At 43.3% G+C, this 20509-nt stretch overlaps 1 protein-coding gene across 11 annotated transcripts in view; it reads left to right on the top strand.

The window, feature by feature from the left end:
* The window catches only part of PAK3 (p21 (RAC1) activated kinase 3), a 247666-nt gene that overhangs the window by 153404 nt on the left and 73753 nt on the right, over positions 1 to 20509 (top strand). For all 11 annotated transcript variants that reach the window (XM_073885710.1, XM_073885709.1, XM_073885708.1 and 8 more), the window contains 2 exons: positions 258 to 459; positions 19691 to 19791. In XM_073885710.1, the coding sequence (XP_073741811.1) occupies positions 285 to 459; positions 19691 to 19791 (276 nt within the window). In that variant the 5' untranslated portion in view covers positions 258 to 284. The remainder of the gene's footprint in view (positions 1 to 257; positions 460 to 19690; positions 19792 to 20509) is intronic.

Here is a 20509-nt window from a genome sequence, read left to right as displayed (position 1 = left end):
GTCTATGTATTGAAAAGCCATTAATTATTGCCTTCATTTTTCCTCTTTGGGAAATGGCGTCGTTGGTCTTCAGGGATACAGGTCCCTCCCCTCTAGAAAAGAAACCTCCACAAAAGGTCATCACAAAACCTGAGACCACGTGAGACCAACGCTTTTGTGTCTAAGATGGCAGAATCCTCATTTTACCGGATTGTTTTGTTGTTTCTTTTTTAAGGCCGCTTCTTTCTCAATTCCTGTTTTCTCCTCCTGTTCTGTAGGAGCTGTGCAATCAGTTGTCCCTGAAAATGTCTGACAGTCTGGATAATGAAGAGAAACCCCCGGCCCCACCGCTGAGAATGAACAGTAACAACCGAGATTCTTCGGCACTCAACCACAGTTCCAAACCACTTCCCATGGCCCCTGAAGAGAAGAATAAGAAAGCCAGGCTTCGCTCTATCTTCCCAGGAGGAGGGGATAAAAGTAAAGTATCAGTGGCCGGGCATTGAAAAGGGGCTAGTTTTCTTTCTTTCATTGTCACTTTCTTTCTTGGGTAGTCATTTCTGGAGCATTGGCTGTGCGGGGCCTGCCTGACCTTTCCGTGTACACCTCGAGAGGTTGCGTTTTGTCAGCGCATAATGTGTGATTGACTTAACCGCGGGTTTACGGAAAATTCACTTAGGCCGTGTTTGCCTTTCATGATGGTCGACCAAGGGAAGTCATAGCAACAGCACTGTCTTAAATATATGAATAGTGACTTTCTTTCCCATAACTTAGAGGGGAATTTACAGTAATCCCTTTCTAACTGTAAGTTGACCTTATTGGAGATTTGAGTATAGGTGGATTTACTTCGGTATACCTTTCTGACAATGGTGAAAATTCTGAATTGCGTAAACAGGATCAGTCCAAGTCGTCACGTGATTGTCTCTCTGGCTTTATCACAAGGTGGGAAGACCCTTCTGAGTCCTTTGTTCTCTCTGTCATTCCTCCACCATCAGCCCCATTTGCACTGAGCATCCCAACAATATATTAACATTTATCCATGTGTTGTTCATAAAACCATTTGTGATACTGAGGGGCTAGAGAATCTCTAGTAAACAGGGGTCAGGTTGCATTAATTAGCGTAAACTTAAACATGGCTTCTATAAATGTGACTATTGAGGCAGAAGAGAGTGAAGCAAGCCCATAGCAAGCTGCCAAAAAGGCAAGAAAGGGGGTGTCTTTAGAAAAGAGACATTCACCATCTGCTCCTTCGCGGTAAAACAGATAGTTTTGCAGGTCACTTACATGGTGGGAATGAGTCCCACAATTCGTACCATAAGGAAAGCCAACACTCTTACTAGGACCAAGATTGCCTCTTGGTATGCCTCTGTCACCTAAGAGGCGCTTTATCCCTGGTGACCCGGATGGAAACGATGGAAGTGTTAAACCCCTGCATATGAAGACAAACAAAAGAACAACAAAGCACTTTCCACACAAGGGTCTGCGAATGTGCACGAGGGATGGCCAAAGATGTGTTTTCAGACACCGAAGTGGGTCCCAGAAAAAAAAACCCTGCCAAGAGCAAGGGATGCTTTGAGAAATTTCTGGTGCGCCATGCCCCGGAGACCAAGTCTTCGGTGAGTGTGGTGCAGAAGAAAGAACCACAAGACCCTGCCACTCCTGTGTTGTATCTGCCACAAGTGCAGGAAACGACTGAATCAGGAGATTATGTGGCTGCCCGAATCTTCCCTGCTGTTGAGACCACCATGCTTTGGAAACCTTTGAATAATCCCACTTGCCCTTTTGAAGAAAAAGAGCCAACCAATGCCGACATGAGTTCAGCAAAAACAGAGAGGCCGACATTTCTGTTTTGTGCCAATACCTGGGGTGACCTTATTGCGAAACCGTTGCTGCCTGACACAAAACTATGCCCAAATCTTCTCAGGGGAAACAAAAAGCCAAGCCAAGTTTCGGGTGTATTGGCACACAAACAGAAAAGTCTGGATAACTCCTCTCCTTAAGGAATGGTTTGAACACTGCTTTCTCTTGGAAGTTCAGTATGAAAAAAAAAAAAAAAGTCCTGCTGATTCTTCCCAGTCCTTATAAAGACAACCTTAACAGATCCTTGAGCCCTTAGATCATTGCATGATCCAGCCATTCAAGAGGACTTGTGCCAAACTAATGCATACCTTTGTTGTTCAGAATCTCAAAGGCTTCTCTGTCTGAAGATCCTAATGCATGGGGTTCTGACACTATCACTAATGTTGTCTTCTTAATAAAAGAAGCATTAGCTAGTTTAACAGACCTGTCAGTAATGCAAGCTGACAAAAAAATCTGACTAGAGATGGGTGACATACCTTTCAATGATCTGTTCCAAAGACAGAGAATCTTTGGATCAAGAAGAACCTATAGATGAGGAGGGACATTTGGTACAAGAGCACTCATTGGCTGAAGTTGAAACTGAACCTGTTGATGCTGCTAGAGGATGGCTCTCAGGAAGCTTCCAGTACCCCAGGGGTGATTATCATAAGTTATGACAAAGATACTTAGGAAGCTCTGGGACTGGAGACAAATATAGTTAGAAGCAACAGGTGCAGAGCCTTTAGAACACAATTAAAACCTCCCCCAAGAAAGTAATGCAAATTGAGACATTTACACATCAAATCTTAACCTGTTCAAAGCTTGAGTGGTTTAGAAGAACTCTGTAGAGAGGTGCTGTGATGCTTTCAAGATATCACATTGGAGGGCCCCTGGGTGGCTCAGATGGTTAAGCGTCTGCCTTTGGCTCAGGTCATGATCCCAGGGTCCTGGAATCGAGCCCCGTGTCGGGCTCCCTGCTCAGCGGGGAGTCTGCTTCTCCCCCTCCCTCTGCTTCTCCCCCTGTTCATGCTCTCTCTCTCTCTCTCTTTGTACCTCTGTGTCTCGAATGATTAAAAAAAAAAAAAAGATATCACATTGGAGAGAAATTGTCTTCCACAGAACTTGAGTCGTCAAGGAGGACCATTCAATATCGTTGCTGGACAGCTGATAAGCTGCCTTCAGACCAAGTGTGAAGGATTTCATTGAACTCTCTATAAAGAGGTGCTAAGAGTCTTTTTACATTACCATATTAGGAAGAAAGCACCCTCAGAAGAGCCTAAATCTTCAAGTAGTGCCATTTAAGTGCCCACAATAGACACTTGGTATGCCACCTTCAGAGAAGGCTTGAGCGATTCAATTTGAACTCTGTACAGAAGTGCTAAAGTATCTTCAGGAAAGACTTGAGGAGACGGTATCTTCAGAAGAGCCTGTCATGAAGTTTTACCACTAAAACCACTTGCTTTGATAGGGCGAAAGGCACGAGCAAGTTGTTCCAGTCTCAGGACTGGATTCCGATGACTTGGGAGAATATGAAGATCCACGATTTGAGCTAACGGTTCACCCCTGTTCATCACTTCACTGCCACCCCCCTTGTCCCCCTGCCATAATGAGCGCGACATCCTCATCACCTCTGGAAATCGTCTTAGGATCTACATGGAAACACTGTAGAACCTATCATTTTTATGAATTTAAGCTATGTAAACTGTCATTCTCCTTATGTAATGTGCTGTTGTTATGTTTTGCTTCACTGTGCAAAAAATTACCCATGAGGGGTTTCAAAAGTTTGCATGTGACCTCACTTCCCATCCCCCCTCTTTTTTGTGGAAACCTCCTAAAATCATACTTTCTTCAGCTGAACTTCACTATCTTGGGGGTTGCTCGGGAACTTGACCCTCATAGGTAAAGAGGGGTCGCTGTTTCCATGTTTCTGCCTCTCGGTGACTGCTTGGGTTATAGCACGATCAGTCTTGAATGAATGGGAAGAGCACTGGATTTGGGCTCCGAAGAACCTGGGTTGGAGTTCGGCGCTGCCACTGATTATTGTGACTTTGGGCTAGTCACCGAGTTTCAGCACCAGTTAAGTGCAGGGAGTGATACCCGGGCTACCTCACAAGATATCTTCTGGTAGCCAAATGCAATTCTAAGTATTAGAGAGGCGTTAAAATTAAAAAGGGCTACATAATAGTGAGGTGGTATTACATTTGTATCATTCTGGACCTTATAAACAAAACAACCAAACAATCATATTTTTAGAACTCTTTGTGTTTTTTTTTTAACTGAAGTACGTTTGTGTCTAGCTAGAACTTACACGCTGATTATAGAAAACTTCAAAGAAAATGAAAATTGCCCATAATTTTACAAGCTAAAAATAACCAGCTGGGTTGGTGGTTTTCTTCCTAGTCCTCCTCCTTCATTTCATATAGAACTTGTTTATCAATATATAAAAAAAATGGAAACTAAAACAGAAAAGATAAAAGTTGCCTATATTCACAAATGCCAGAAACAATATTAACATTCTAGTGGATTTCTTTCCAGACTTTTTTGTGGCATTATTTATATATATTAATATATATGATATATCCTTATACACAGTTTTTTACATAGTTAAAATCCTAATAATGCTCTTTTATATCTTTATTTCTGTTATGTTAATTTTTAAGAATTTTTTTATTATATCTTAATTTTTTACTTAACATGTACTTAAAAGTTTTATCATGAATATTTTCCTACATTTTTAACAAGTTTTCATAAATACCATTTCTGATGGTGTGTAATATTTCACCATATAGTGGCATCCTGGTTTGTTTGACCAGGATATTTTGTTGGCTATTTGGGGTCCTTTCTAAACTTTCGTTATAAATAACGTCACAATGTCTATCTCTTGAGTTAAATGAAAGCAGAGGTTTTTGCTCATTTAAGAAGTCTTTTTAATAGCTACATGTCATTGACCAAATGGAGCTTCAAGAGACAAGGCAGAAACAGAATAAGAAGCAGTGGATGTAATTTCCAGATTGAGGATCTATCTTTGTTGGAGACTGTTCCAGGAGCTGGATCTTGGCGTTAGAGCGAATCAGGAGAGAACTTTTGCCACCATTTGGTGATACTTCACTATAGAAAAGTTTTCAGAATGTAGAGCAGGAAAAAGGACATCCTGAACAAGTGATTTGATTTGATTTTACGGTCCCCGTGAAGGGTGAGACCGATCAGGTTGCTCGGCTGCTACAGAGCTTGGAGCCCAATGTGTGGCCCATGCAGAGCGCTTGAAATGGGACCCTACGGTATGTATGCACTTTGTATTGGCTTTCTTCTAGGCTCCATTTTATGTTTCTGTCTTTGTTACTGGTTTTTTTTTTTTCTTTTCCTTTTCTTACCTACTTTGAATTTATGCTATCATACTGTATTTTGTGTATTCTTGTAAGCCGCCTTATATCCATTTGGGAACAAGGAGGGGACTAAATACATGGATGTATATATATATATATATACGTATATATATATATGAAAATACATGGATAAATAAACCAGTAGGGCAAATGCAGTGAAGCAAATGAATCAGCCAGGATCCTGCAGACGGCATAGGGACTCTAAAAAAATCAGTGTTAAGCATATGAAGCTTGGAGGAACATGTGGGAGAGAAGCAGGTGAGGCTGCATTTGGAGGTGACATGGTATGCGTGACGTCTTTGTCTTCTGAGGCGCGCTTTATGTGTCCCGTGTCGCAAGCCGCACTGGGGCATTAGGTGGGTTGCAGAGGACCTGTGATGCCGTGTGAAGGGCCGTGTCTTTAGAGAGCACAGGTGATGTGCCCTTTGTTTGCGGGGGACCCAGAGAGATTTGGGAGCTGGTGAGCCTGGGAATGAAGTGAAGGCCCCTCTCCCTGGAGGAGTACAAGGGGTTAGGTGGATAGAAGTCAACTCAAGACAAACAAGAGGTCATCTCCCATTTACTGACTAGTTCCCAGGTGCCAAACTGTGCCAGGCACTTTACATGTATTGAGTCTTTTCATCCTCACAGCTACTCTGTATTTATCCCCTTTTTGCAGATGAGGTCATTTAAGTTCAAAGCATTTAAGTAGGCAGCCTAGAATCACATAGCAGCCAGCGGAAGCCAGGAGTCTCCCAGGTCCCTCTGACTACCAGCCCTGTGCGTATTCTGCTTCATCACACTACCTTGCAACAGGCCGTAGGGGATACGTGGTAAACTCTAGTTTGCTCTTAGCCTCCAGAAGCCAGCGGTGGCTCTCATTTTCCCTTAAGACGGCAGTGTACTTTGAAGCATATCCGAATTTCAGGAAGGGGGACTTTTTTTCCATCACTGCTCAGAGGGAAAGAAAACTTTTTCATGTTTGTTTGTTTTTCTTTCTGAAGAAATGATGGTGGGAAAATATTCTTGACAAGGGAGATGTGCTAACATTGGATTTGGGCATTCTGTGGGTTTGATTCTCATTTGATGTGTGTACTTGACAGGCTATTTATTGCTTACTTGAGAAAGTCAAGGCTCAGCATGAGGGTGTTCATATATGTGAAAAAGTTCTTCAAGTGCCATATAGTTTTGTTATTGTATCACATATATGTGTGTGTGTGTGTGTGTGTGTGTGTGTGTGTGTGTATACATATATATACATATATATGTTGTTTTGATTCCTAGGGTGAGCTCTCTTTATACGCTACACAGAAAAGCTTTGCTGTGCAACAGTTATATTAAAGAAGACTCTCAGTGATCCTTTATGGTCGTTTTAATCAAATGTTCTGGTCAATGCACGTTACTTTCATCTAATTAATGCACAATAAAAAATACTTAGCGTGATAACTAGACTGAACAGTATGCGATCTTTCTTCAGTGATACTGAAGACCCTTTGGGATCTTGCAGTAGCCCAAGGTTATTATCATTGCACCAGCAGCGATTGGGAGTCAAAATTAATTGAGGGTTCCGTTATATCAGACAGCCAGATGTCAGAGACTGCTACATCCTGAATGGTTTTTACATTCTTCTTGGTTCTCCAAATGTAAACCGTACAGCTCAGTGGAGTGCTCTTTGGAGATCACTGCCCTGCCCTTTGGGAAGCCTCAAGGATGTGGCATCTTGCCTGTCCTCAAGGTCAGTGCCGTGCCCCAGGAGAAGAGCCTCCTTTACTCCTAAAAGTGCCCTGTGGTTGAAGTGGGAAGAAGGTGGGATAGTGATGCCCTCCGCCTGCTAGGGCCTGTGTTTCGACATCAAGGCCAATAAAGAGGGAAATTGGGCACCAATATGGTGGCCCGCTAAAATGAGCAGACAGTCAAATTCAAGAGAGGTATGGAATTCCTGATAGGGAGATGTATACACGAAAGGATAGAAGCAACAGGGAGATGGAAATGGAGAGAGGAAGCAGTATGTGAGGGGGCGCTTGGGGGTAGGGAGGATACTGGGGATGGATGAGAAGAGGGGAAGGCTGAAGAGAGTTGTTTCAAACATGAAAGCGAAGTGTTGCAAGTGGAGGAAAATGGACACAACTAAGGGATATGCCGTTGCTTTCCTCCTTAAAGCAAATGCGTCCCTCCCCCCCCCCCGACTTGTGCCCTATATAATTATCCACGTGATCAGGAGCGTCTGGTTTCGGACATTGCCTCATATTTGGTTGGTTGGTTGGTTTGTTTGTTTTCAAACATTTTCCATTCAAATTGTTGCCTGTGTGAACCGGGTGTAAACGAGAGTGGAACCAGTGTGTGTTGCCTGGCAGGAAATGGTAAGAGTCCTAATGATTTGCCGGAATGATTGCTGTTGCTGAATGTTTTTGCAGATGATACCCCTGCAGGTGAGGGCTGTCTGTGCGTGAGTGAAGGTCACTAGAAGGGCTCACATGGGACTCTCATTTCCTTTCGCCCATCATCCTCGTGGAACGCCCAGCGTACGCACTGGGCCTGGAGCTCTTGCAGAATCAAGTACCACTTTTGAGTTTTTATCTGCACATTAAAGGCTGCTAATTTATGGAGAGTATATATTGTTTCCCATAGCCCCCGAAGACCTGGCAGGAGGAAACAGGTGTACTATTTCACCGGCAGGAACGAACTAGGCATAAAGAAATTCCAGATATGCTGATTAAATACCATGAATTACCGAGGGTGAAATTTTCTGGGTTCTTCTATTGGAGGTCTCATGGCTTTAGCAGGTTCTACCTGAAGCAGGACAATGAACCCTCCACCCTGGGCCCTCCCAGCTATATACTTAGGGATTTGCTAACATAATAAAAGATTATAAGAGCAGTGAGTGTTTAAAACAGCCCAGTCTAATCCTCTTTCTCAGTAGTTATATTTTCATAGACATCACTCATAGGATGGGAAATCCTGGGTAAAAAAGTGGCAGATTAGTTCTCCAGCCAACAGAGTCACCCAGTTGCCGAGTATATTACTAATGAGATGATGTGTTTGTGATGGCAGTTAGAGGGATATTACAGAGTTCAAAGGGGTTTCATACCAGTTACCACCTTCAAATCTCTTATGGTGGAAGCAAGGATTTGCCGCCATTTTGTAGAGGAAGGCAGAAGGTTAGGGACTCAGAAGTCAAGTGACTTCCACAAAGATGCCCCACTAAGGGTTACAAAGTAAGGCAGACCTGGAATTTAGATCTTCCCTGACTTCTAGTCCAGCGGTGGTTGAACATCCCACTGCTTATCATAAAATGGGGGCCACCTATCTTGTATTGAAAAGAGGGTTTTAGCCCGTGGCATATGAAAAAGTGGAATTTTTAAAGAAGCAGGCAACATGCAGGTGATTCTCACCCCCTTTCTCAATCTGCAATGACAACAGGGGCCTTACCTTTGTCTTAAAAGTGACTCCTGGGGGTCTGACTGGCTAGCAAAAAGCAACAGCCTTTGTAAAAAAAAAAAAAAAAAAAAAAAAGGAAATGTTTAATTCTTCCTGATTCCAGTGTGGTTCTGGGAGCTTTTAAATCTTTTTTTTTTCTTTTACAAAAATAATAACTCATGCTTTTACAGATAAACTATGAAAGAACCATAGGAAAATAGAACATGACAGTCACCTCTCACGCCTTCTCTCAGATTCACTTATAATCCAGTATTTAAAAATTTGGGTATTTTTTTCATTTAATAAACACCAATTTCCTTTTCTGCTCGGAATCAGTATGTATTTTGCCCAAGATGCTAGGTTGAAGCCAAAAATACATCTGTGACGTAGAACCTCTTTTTAAATCTTTTACCCACCTTGCACTGTCAATTTCTTTAAATACTTAGCACCAAGAATAAAATCTATTTTTGTGCCTAACTTTCCAGTGTAGTCACCACATAGTACCTTCAAGTAGTTCCAATGGGAGAAATAAATTTGAAGACCCGCAAGTGACATTCTGTCTATGCCCCCCCCCAAAGTAGAGGAAAACTAGAGAATTATTTCCTCCCCTGTGTAAGGGAAAAATGCACATTTCATGAAATGAATAAGAAATTGTCAGATACCCTCTCATCCTATACCCCCAAACCATATTTGTTTACAGAGCAGAAGTGTCAGAGATGAGAATCATCTTTGCAGAAATCAGTCCCTCTGGCTCTGTTGCTCTGACACCACGTGCAGGGCTGCTGTTGCCATAGGAGGGACTATATCCCAGAACTGCTCTGGAATACTTCTTCTTACCCAAGTATAAGGCTTCAGAATGTTTCCCTCCGGGGGGGTTAAGACACAGTGTGCTCTGTGACCCATGCATCAGAGGATGGAGCAGAATGGCTTTTTGTTGTTGTTGTTGTTGGAATTAAAAAAAGCAACAACTCCACTACCTAATTTACTTTCCTGGTAGTTAGGTAGACACTGAGGCGTTTTGCTTCTTTAGAGGCCACAAGGGCAACATTCTGTAAATGATCTTTGTGAGGCATTGACTTGCAGCCTCTTAGTGAATGAGGGAAATGAGTGAACCACAGGAAACACCTATCACCCCGCTAAAGAGTACATTTGAGTACAGATTGCACCTGTGTAGGGAGAAGGGGGGAGGGTTTCTGGTGTCAAGTTGAGGGTTGCGGGGTGAGGGTCCCTCCCAAGAGAGCTCCAGTCCCCGCAACTTCAGTACAAGCCTCCTCACAACATATCTTATTAGACCTCCTTTCTCTCAAAGGACTTCATGGAACATCACAGGACAGAGACGTGCAAGCAGCCAATGCATAAAGCTAGGCTGTGTGCTGACTTGAAGCACAGATCAAGTTTACTAGCTATCTCGGTGTAAAAAGGAGACGGACCAGAATTGGATGTGAATAGAGGCTTCCCTGGAGCACTGTTTCTAGTTCCCTGGTATACTTCACTCAGAAAAGATTTGTGTCTGCTTTTTATGTGCCCAGCTCTGTGCTGAGTGTTGTGGGGCATAGTACATAGAAGACAAGTTTCCCTGTCCTCTCCCTTAGGTTACAACTTTCAGTCTGGTTGCAGAGATCACACACTCACACACACAGTTTAGAAGAAATGTCTAGTAGGCGATCTTAGAGGCAACAGATGCAGTAACGCAGAGGTTTCCCCATTCCATCCCCACTGTATATTTTTCTTCTCAACCTATGTGAAGTAAGCTACCATTTTGAAGCCCGCCCCCACCATGCCTTAGGTACCTAGCTAGCAGCACATAGCTCCCTGGCTTGTCTTCCAGAAAGTACCTTCTCTATTATATCATCCACCTGCTCAAAAACCTTTTCTAGCACATTCTTTATTACCATCTCCAATTTCATCTTCCTGCTTTCCAAGGCTGTACCCTGTCTATTTACTTGTGTGTCTTCCCACTTCCTCATCGATATGCTATATACGTTCCTATTTGCAAGCTTTGCTTCTCCTATTTTTTTCTACTTACATGCCTTACCCTTTCCTGCCTGTCGACATTTTTAAAGATTTTATTTATTTATTTGAGAGAGAGAGAGTGTGAGAGAGCAGGAGTCGGGGCAGAGGAGAGAGAGAAGCAGGCTCCTCACTGAGCAGGGAGCCCGATGCAATGCGGGGCTCCATCCCAGGACCCTGAGATCATGACCCGTGCCTAGCCATTTTTTAAGACCATCTCTCAAGTCTTACTTCCTCCAGTAAGCTCTCACTATCCACCACAGCCTTCTGTCCCCTTTTCATATGCTACATCATTTATGCTCTATTCTTTTCAGCCTAGCACCTAATTGTCTTTGGTCCGGTAGTATCGGTCACTATTTCTTATTTGCTAAGTGTGTTTCCCCAGTCAGATTACAAGTCTAGAATATTACTCCAGTTCCTAATGAGCCACCTAGCACAGTCTGTCACTACACTGATCCACAAGGCTGTGTATACTTTCAAAGGAAAGGAAAGTGGGACAGTAGCAAGACAGAATTGTTCCTTTTAGAGCCACTACCAGCATGTGAAATGCTTTCTGCTTAGAACTAGCCAGCCTGTATGTGTGTGTGTGTGTGTGTGTGTTTTCCTTTGGAAAAATTATTTCTGCTTTTTACATCATATTTTGCTTTTAGCCTTCTGTATTAATGTGGCTTTAAATGTCACTTTTTTTTCTATGCCCCATGCCGTAACCTTGCATGCTTTCCATTGCTTTAAAAAAAAAAAAAAAAAAAAGATTGGTATTCTGTGCTTTTAGGCTCCATTCATGTAGGAAAGCATTTTCCTATGTTCTCTGCCATTCCCTTTCTTCTCCTGCATGCTCTATTTTTAAGGAGCTAGAAAGTGCTCCACAACATAACTCTGGACGTGACCATATGACGTCATCCAATGAGAAGGCCCAACAAAACTTCCAGGAATTTTAGGGGAAGATGACAAGTGGAATTCCTACAACGAGGAAGATTCAGGGGACCATTTTCTCAAACGCTTTCAGAAGGCAAGCATAGCATCCTCCAGCCATTCCATGTGGGTGAGAATTGGTCGCTTTGCTGTACCTTGAACCCTGCCCAGCTGTGTTGCCAATATCTGCTTTTGGCCCTAGGCTGGCATCTGGCAAGATGTGTGCCTGAATGAGTTCAGAGTCTTCCCCGCTGTTGAGGAAGAACAGCCCCAAAGCTGCCACCAACATCTTCAACTGTAACAAGTACTTTAAAACATACCCTCCCACCACACAGCCTTTTTAGGGGACCTGAATCCTAGTCTCCTCACCCATGAACACATAAAGGCACAGAGGCATGACCTGTCTCCATCTTACTGGGTCTCATTTCACATAATGAAGGTCATTCATCCATTCATTCATTTGTGCATGTGCTTATTCATCAAATAGTTATTGAATCGGGCACTGTGTTAGATAGCTGTTGGGATACAGAGGTGGCTGAGTCCCAGTTCCTGCCTTTAAGAAACTGATGGCCTAGTGGGGGACACGGACAAGTCAGTCATCGATTAGAGTTTAGCGTGGTAAGTGCGGTACAGAAGTGAGCACTGCGGAGGGACAGCTCTTCAAGACCGAGGTGAAGTTAGGGACGTCTTCCTGGAAGAAGTGACCACTGAACTGAGGTGAGTCTTAAAGAAGGAAGAGAGCTAGCCATGTCAGGGATGGTTGGCATTCCAGGTAGAAGGAGCAGCATTACGAAGGGAGTAGGCATGACACATTATTCATCGGGGTACTGTGAGTACAACTACAAGTAGTTCCAAATAGCTAGTGCATAGAGTGAGAGTGGGCGAGGGGTGGGAGATTGAGCCGTGGAAGTAACTGGGGACAGGATCCTGGAGGGCTTATATACGTCATGCTAAGGGCTTTGAATTTGATTTTGAAGGCATTGGGGAAGTATTGATGCAGAGGAACGTTACCAGATTTTGTGTTTCAAAATACCACTCCAGCCAAGGAGAAGAGTGGATTGTGGTGGCGGTGGGGAGGGGACAGAAGGAGACAGATGGAGTTATGCAGGTGAGAAATGACAGTGCCCTAGCCTAAGGGCCATTATCGGTAAGAACAGAAGAGGACAACACAGAGGGAATATTTATGAGGAAGCATTAATAGAGTAGGCAACTAAGCAGATGATGAGAAGAGAAGGGTGAGGTAGGGAACGGGAGGAGTTGTCATTTCTTGTTTTGCGTGGGAGAAGGCAGTGGAAAATTCATTTACTTTTGAAAATATCAGAATAGAGGTGTTCAGAGTGCAAGTCCATGGGGTCAGGGTAGAGGTCAGGGCTGGACACCCCCACGGGGAGCCACTAGTATAGCTGGGAAGTGAAACTGTACAAGTAGGTGAGGTGGCTGAAGGGAGAGGCGTGTTGGTACCGAGACGTGAGGACCCAGGACAGCTCCTGCGAAGTACTCTTTAGAAAGAGTCAACAGAAGACCCAGAAATTCAGCAACAGGCTCTAGGAAAGGACTGTGTGAAAGAAGGCAGGAAGGATTTCGTTTCATGAAGTTCAGGGTCAGCAATGTCAGTTTTGACTGATAGGTCCACAGGTGTAAGGACTGAAAAGTGCGCATTTTCAAGTAGGAGATTCATTCGCGACCTTAGGGACTCGTTGCACGGGTTTGAGGAGTGAAACTTAAGGAAGTCTGGGCTGCCTTTTCAAGAAGTTTAAACTCCAGAAGGAAAGGCGGAGCTGTAGCAGCAAGAGAAAGATGTGAGATGGCAGAGGGTTTTAATCTTTAAGGACGAAAGAGATCTCAGCAGTTCTCGCAGGCCAGATAGGAAGTTGTCAGTAGGGAGGGAGAGATTTGAAGATACAAGAAGAAATAGGCAATAATTGGTGTGAGAGCCCTGGAAAAGTGAGAGGGACTGCTATCTAGAGCACCAGTGGAGAGAGAAACCTCAGGCAGAGGGGGGGACATTGCTTCCGGTGCGACATGAGATGTTACTGATGGAGAAAAAATGCAGTTGGGGTGGGTCAGGAAGCCCAGTCAAAGGAGTTCCAAACTGATGGCCTCCATTTTTCTCAGGGAAGTGAAGGAATTTGATTTGCAGAAAGTCAAGGAGGAGAGGGTGAAGCAGAAGTTTGAGCAAAGTGGGGAAAATTCTGGAATATTCCGTAAGAGAAGTGGGAAAGGAAGTTGGAACAGACAAGAAGAATATTGTCAAGCACCACAGATGACCCAACTATGGCCTCTTACTTTTATAGTATGAACCAATCTGCATAGCTTTGTGGTTTATTTTTTTCCTCCAATAGTTCATCTGCCTTAGTCTCGAAGTGGAGGTTTCATTGTTGGATTCTCTCAGAATAGATTTTTGCAGGAGAGTCGCAAGAGTAAGTCAGAGAGTGGCATTACTTCCAAAGCAGTGGCTTAAGAGCAATTTGAATGATGGACCAAAGAGTCTAGGCCAGGAGGAAGCTGGGAATTTGGCTTAAAAATGGAGGGATCCAGGGACTAGAATTTTTTGTTGAGACCAGAGAATAAGTAAAATAGGATTAAGGGCTGGAAAGAGAGCTAGCAGGATGGGAGCCTGGGATAACGGGGTTTAATCTTTCAAAGAAAGGGTAATTCTGGATAATGAAAAGGCCTGGAGTACCTGTGGTCCTCCACTCTGCACATCATCTGTGGAGCTTAGAAAACCATTTGTCCAGGTCTCCCCGCCCCCAGAAATCCTGCTACAGTAGGTTCTGCGTGGGTCCTAGACAATGGTCTTTTATAGAACTCTACAGATTATTCTGATGAACAGCCCTGGTTGACAGCCACTGGGTTCGTGGTGGCCATGGGAGCAGATTGAACTAGAAGGGAGCTGAAACTCATTAGCGTTGAGGAAGGTCAAGGAGTTAAAAGGAAAGAGTGTGAAAGAGATGTCCATTTATATATCCTGTTTGACAGAGTGATGGCAGCATTGAGGGTAGGAAGGAAGACCAGGAGCCCGAATCCTCAATGGATATGGGGACTTGGCCAAGAGCACTGAATGGCAGTAACCTCAAAGGAGGGGCTTTTGGAGGCAAGTGCAGGAGTACTGATCTCAGATCAACAGCTTGGAATTAAAAGGGGGAAACCCTACCCTTCCCCATTCCTCCACCCCAAAGAACTTGGGATGGGGAAGAATGAGCAGCGTCCATCAGGATTATCTGAGGAAGTGGTACCCTCATTAGAGAGTAGAACTGAAAGTTGTTTTTCTCCACCTCAGTTGCTTCATGGAAATACCTGAAGAGCTTTACAAATTAAAGGTGCTGGGGTCTGCCCCAGACTAAATGAATCTTAATCTCTGGGGCTGAGGTTTGGACACCACTCTCTTAAGTTTTCCAGATGAGAGTGATGCACAGTGAAGTTTGAAACCCGAGGCAAGAAGTGAAGAGAGCATTTAATGAAGAGGCCGAAGGTGTAGGGGAATTGGTAATGGAATAAGCTGTAGGCACTGGGGAAAATGCAGGACATTGATTGAAGTAGGGCGTAGAGGAGATGACAGATGACTAGGAGGGCTTTTCTTTCTTTAACATGTAGTGGGATGGAGAAAGATGTCACAATGAGGGACTCTGGGGAGGTTCGCTGGCCCCTGGAGTTATAACCAGAACTCATGCACACCCAGAGGGTCCCAAGGCCAAATTCTTTGCAGTCTGTGGTCTAGTCGGCAACCTGGGGCCTTCGTTCTATGTTCCAGTAGGGTAAGGGCGATAAACTTAGAAAGTGGTACTCATTTGGGCTTCTGCTGTCTGCAAACTTCAATCCAGAGCTGATCAGACTGAGTTTTATCAGGCCAAGATTCAGCTTAGATTGAATATTAATATAAATGACCAATGCTCAACAATTTTCTGGGGGAGATACAGACATTTTAGTGTTCCAGAAACGAAAGGACAAAAAATTCTCACCTAAGCTCCATTTAGTCACTAAACACTTACTGAAGACTAGGGCTCAAAGATGTTGGGTTTTTTTTTTTTTTTAATGTTACTGAATAATAAATGGTGTAGCTGTTAAGAACTTGGGCCCTGTAGACACAATTGGGATCTAGGTTCAAATTCTGGCTCTGACACCTGCCACATACCTGGATATGTGGTTGAACCTCACTCTCACTTTCCTTATCTCTAGAACAATAATTCAATACTAATAAGGTCTACTTAATGAGATTGTGATGGAGATTAAATGAGATGACCCTAGAAGCACTTTCTGCACATGGTTAATGTTCCATAAATTAAAATCATGAAGTGCGTAGACATAAGCCAGGTGCTAAGGGTTGTGAGAATGAATAAGATACAGTCTCTGCTGTCAAATATCTCCAATTTTAGCTAGAGATACAGGTGTGTAAAGAAGAAATAACAATCCAGTGTTGATACATGCCAAGCTCCGAGTATGCACCGGACAGCTCTATGGAAGCATGAAGAGAAGGGCATTTAACTTTGTCTGCGGAGGGAAGACAGGGCAAGACTTGCAAAAAAAAAAAAAAAGGAAGCCCAAGAGTGAATCTTCAAGAATAAGGACTAACGGGAGTTACCCACCCAAAGTGCAGGGTGAGGGATCTTGGTAAGAGAGAAGACTTGCCAGGCCTTGGCCTAGCATGAAAGTCTTGGCAGTAAGAGAAAATCCAGCAGTTTAGGGAGCATGACGTGGGTATGGGACAGTGGAGGCTATGGCAAGAATAGACAATGGAGAAGTAAGCTGGGGGCAGATCATGCAGGCCCCTGGATAGCATGCTAAATGAGCATGAACTTATACCATATGGGGAGTGGGGGGGCATTTAAGGATCTTAATGGCAGAGAATGTGGTCAGATTTGTGTGTTTCCAAGATTACTCTGCCCACAAAGTAATGAAGAGCAGGAGGCAAGATTGGAGGCAATAAGACCAGGTGAGCAATAGCGGTACCTTAGACTAAGGTAATGGTGTGTGGGGATGAAACGAAGAAGGGAGATTCAAGATGAGTGTGGGAGTGTGGGAGATAGCATAGAACTTGGTGACTAATTAAGGTAGAGATGCAGTGGGAGTCAGAGAAGCTCCCAAATTTATGGCATGGGCTGTTGGGCCAGTGCTGAATTACCCAATAAAGAGACTTAACGTGTGTTACAGGCCCTGCAAATCAGGGGCCCCCAAAACCTGGCCACATTTTTAGTTTGTATATGTAGTTTTCAGAAAGACTTCATCACCACAGGAATAGCAGAACTTTGTGGACTTTCTTACCTTTTTATGCTTTAGTATTGTTTTTATTTGAATTATATATTGGAGAGGGAGGGGGTCGTAATCTTTTCATTGCTCGGGGCCTCCCAAAAGAAGAGGGGTCTAAAGCCTGAATCCTTCTTTGATCTGCGTGGTTAGTGGTACCATCTCACTGAGAGAAAGGAAGAGCAAGTTTGGGCTTCCTGCCTTTGTTACACTTAGCCCTGAGTGAAGGGAAGGGCATGATCAGGCTGGTGAGAGACTGGCAATCAGGTAGCCTTCTGGAGAGACTCCATGAAGTCAATTCCTATAGCTCAGCCCAAGGGGAGTGGTTAGGGCTAAGTCAATAAGCTTTAAACATTCAACCATTGCTAATGGAAATTAAGGAGAAACTGCTGGCAAGAGAGGTCATGAATGCAAGTTGATACAGTGATTGGAGACATAGACTGAGCTACGGGTTCTCAACCCGGAGTCCAGGGGAGTTCTGAACCTCTGAAATTATATGGGAAATTGTGTAGATATGTTCAGTGCAATTTATGGGCAGAAGTTCCATAGCCGCCTTCAGATTTTCAGAGAGGTCTTTGACCCCAAGAGAGTCACCTGTCACTAGAAGTAGATTCACTGTGAAGTGAATAACACTTCTCTAGAGTTCCTCACTAGCCTGGGGCTCTTCCAAGGCCCTAGGAGGGGCCCTGGTAGTCTTGGAGTGTTTTTCCTTAAAGGGAGCATTCCTCTCAAATTGCATAAAGTGTTTGGTCCCACAGTACCCGGATCATCCCCAGCCAACCGCAGATCAGGGAGTTACGCCACATGGGTTAGTATCTGGGACTGGCTCCCATCCAGGAGGAACAGGGGTGAAGAAAGGATTGTTAAAGGCCAAAGACTGCATTAGAAAAGGCAGAAGGAGGGGGCGCCTGGGTGGCTCAGTTGGTTGGGCGACTGCCTTCGGCTCAGGTCATGATCCTGGAATCCCGGGATCGAGTCCCGCATCAGGCTCCCTGCTCGGCGGGGAGTCTGCTTCTCCCTCTGACCCTCTCCCCTCTCATGTTCTCTCTCTCTCTCTCTCTCATTCTCTCTCTCAAATAAATAAATAAAATCTTTAAAAAAAAAAAAGAAAAGGCAGAAGGAGAAGCGATGCCAGTCAAATAAAGAATGGTCACCGAGGGAGGAGGAGAATGGGACCACACTGTGAAGGAAGTAAAAAGAGAGGGAGTCAGCCACGTCCAACATGGTTGGGAGAGCCGGGAAGAGGAAAACCAAGGACACAATTACAAGAGTGGCTAGGATAGCTGCCTGGCGGCCAAGCAAGTGTGAGTGGTAGCTATGGGGCCCAAACACACAGCGGAAGTAGGTACCCACACAAAACTCTCTACTTCATTGTTCGGTTGGGATCGTATTCCACGAAGTAGGCTTGCTGTAAACACGGCATCTATGCCGAAGTCAAGCTGAATGGCACATATGTACTTTTCAAAATTGAGTCCTAATGTGTTCCGTGGCCAGGCAGAGGCTTTGAGTGACCCTTGTCCCCCACCTACCCCCCCACCCCCACCTCCAATCTTTCTTTCCTAATCCTGTATCCTAATCTTCTGACTCCTTGAATGTACATATTTCTGCCCCATCTCTCTGTCCTCTGGCTGGAGATAGGGAGCAGTGAGAGAGGGTAGAAGGAGAAAAGAGGCCATGAGAATGACATTTGAACGTGAAATGTCTTGAATTGAAAATTTATCCTGGGTAACTCACAAAACCATATATGGTTAATTGAATGTTGTCTGAAATTCAGGCCAAGGAAACATCTATTTGAACCAGAGTGTTCTAAGTTGGCCACCCTGGCAATTCTGAGATTGACTGGTTTCAGTTGGGCAAACCATGCTGACTTTCCCATTATTAGGAGGGTGAGTATTATTATTAATTGTCTTTTGAGTGTGAAATGCACCCCGATCAGAGATCCATGCTCCGATTTGCTTATGTGTCTAATATGGAACCTACTTGATGCCATTTTACATTTCCACAGTAACTTCCTCCTGGAATCTATTCCAAGATAGACTAATTTCATTACAGTTCCCAACTTAATTTCTCCAATGATAATATCTTTAAAGGTTTTTGCCATTTTAACGGTGGATGTGTTTATCATAATTGTGTCACTATGAAAAATCTACTTGAGGACAATGATTTTGAATGGCTAATATGACAAAAAAATATATTAGGGTCATGGAAAAATAGCTACACACTGGAATGACTAAGCCAAAGCATTGATTTGAGGTTACTAAGAACTAAATAAAATTAATTCAGTAAAAATCAGCCATTTGTATTTTTTTTACTAGCAAAGTGCTGGGTAGGAAATGATTAAAAACATTTTTAGTGATAAAGATGTGTAACATTAATGGTTTGCAGTAGTATTTTCACTGAAAGAAGACCAAGAGTCTATTAAGATATGCTTCATAAATGTAAACATGTAAATTAAACAAGTTCTAGCTGCTTGATATTTCGCTATGGTTATCATTGAAACAATGCTTTTATAGATAGCTTCAGCACTTTTCTGTTCTTTCTTTGTAAAGTAAGCCTTAGCTTGACTTGATCATAATGAATTGCTTCGTTAGTAAATCCTATTCGATCCAACAAAGCCAGTTAACCACAACACACCTACATACCTGTTGGTTACATTATTAGACTGGTAAAGGACATAAATCAGTGTGACCGTAAGTTTTGTTTGAACTCGATTTGGGAAATTTGTATATTATCTGGATGTAACACTTTTTGTCAAACTCTCAGCTACTTCTGCAGATGAAATTATACTTTCTGGAGCTAAATCCTGTTAAGCTTGTGTTGGAATCAGTTGTCTTTCAACTTTGTAATTGTTTTTGATGAACCTAATTGTACAACTATAGGGATGACAAAACCATATCCCCAATAAATACATGTTAACATTTTGCCTTTAGCCAATAAGAAGAAGGAGAAAGAACGCCCAGAGATCTCTCTTCCTTCAGACTTTGAACATACGATTCATGTGGGGTTTGACGCAGTCACCGGGGAGTTCACTGTAAGTAAGCTCCTTACTGTGCTTTGCAAGCCATGAAAAAAATTCCTTTGTGAAAATAGGTTTCAAGAAAACATGCCCATGTCCCAGAATGTCAGGCTTGATGCTTTGGATGACTTCAAGAAGATGGACTATGCTGAGTCAATCCCAGTTGGAACTAGAGAGTGGCAAGAGTATTGGCAAAATTATTTCGTCCATCATAAAAATGTCTGATCGCAGTTAGTCTTCAATGTCATTGAAAATGCGAATTTTCCATGGCACAGGAGAGGCAGTCCTGGTAGAGAGACTCTGTTGAGCCTGTTTTTTATTGTTTGAAGTGAATCAGAGAATCAACTGACTCACCTTGGCCAGTGAATACAGTCCATCTGAATAATTCAGGCTTGACATTGGAACCTGGATTACCCAGATCAGCTAACCACACTAACCAAAAATCTCTGTACGATTGACCTGGTCTTCCCTTTGATTTCAAGAACATGGCTTATTTTTAGGCCTATTAACAGGCATATTTCATAGGCCTTCAAAACAACGAACCCCATGTTTCAGGAAGACTATGAATGTGTCATGTGTGCTTTAGTGGTTATGTGCTTTATATACAATCCACAATAAATACCAATACGAATTTTCCAGAAAGACCATAGCTATAGTCAGCCTTTCTTTGGATATTTGTAGTGCTCAAATAGCACAAGATCTCAGGCATTTGGTACTTTTTTTTTTTTTTTTT

Source organism: Callorhinus ursinus, unplaced genomic scaffold (assembly GCF_003265705.2).
Source record: "Callorhinus ursinus isolate GAN/ISIS: 27379988/994484 unplaced genomic scaffold, GSC_fseal_2.0 scaffold65, whole genome shotgun sequence".
Lineage (NCBI taxonomy): Eukaryota > Metazoa > Chordata > Mammalia > Carnivora > Otariidae > Callorhinus > Callorhinus ursinus.
Note: the sequence above shows the minus strand (reverse complement) of the source record. Positions and strands in the feature narration are given on the sequence as shown.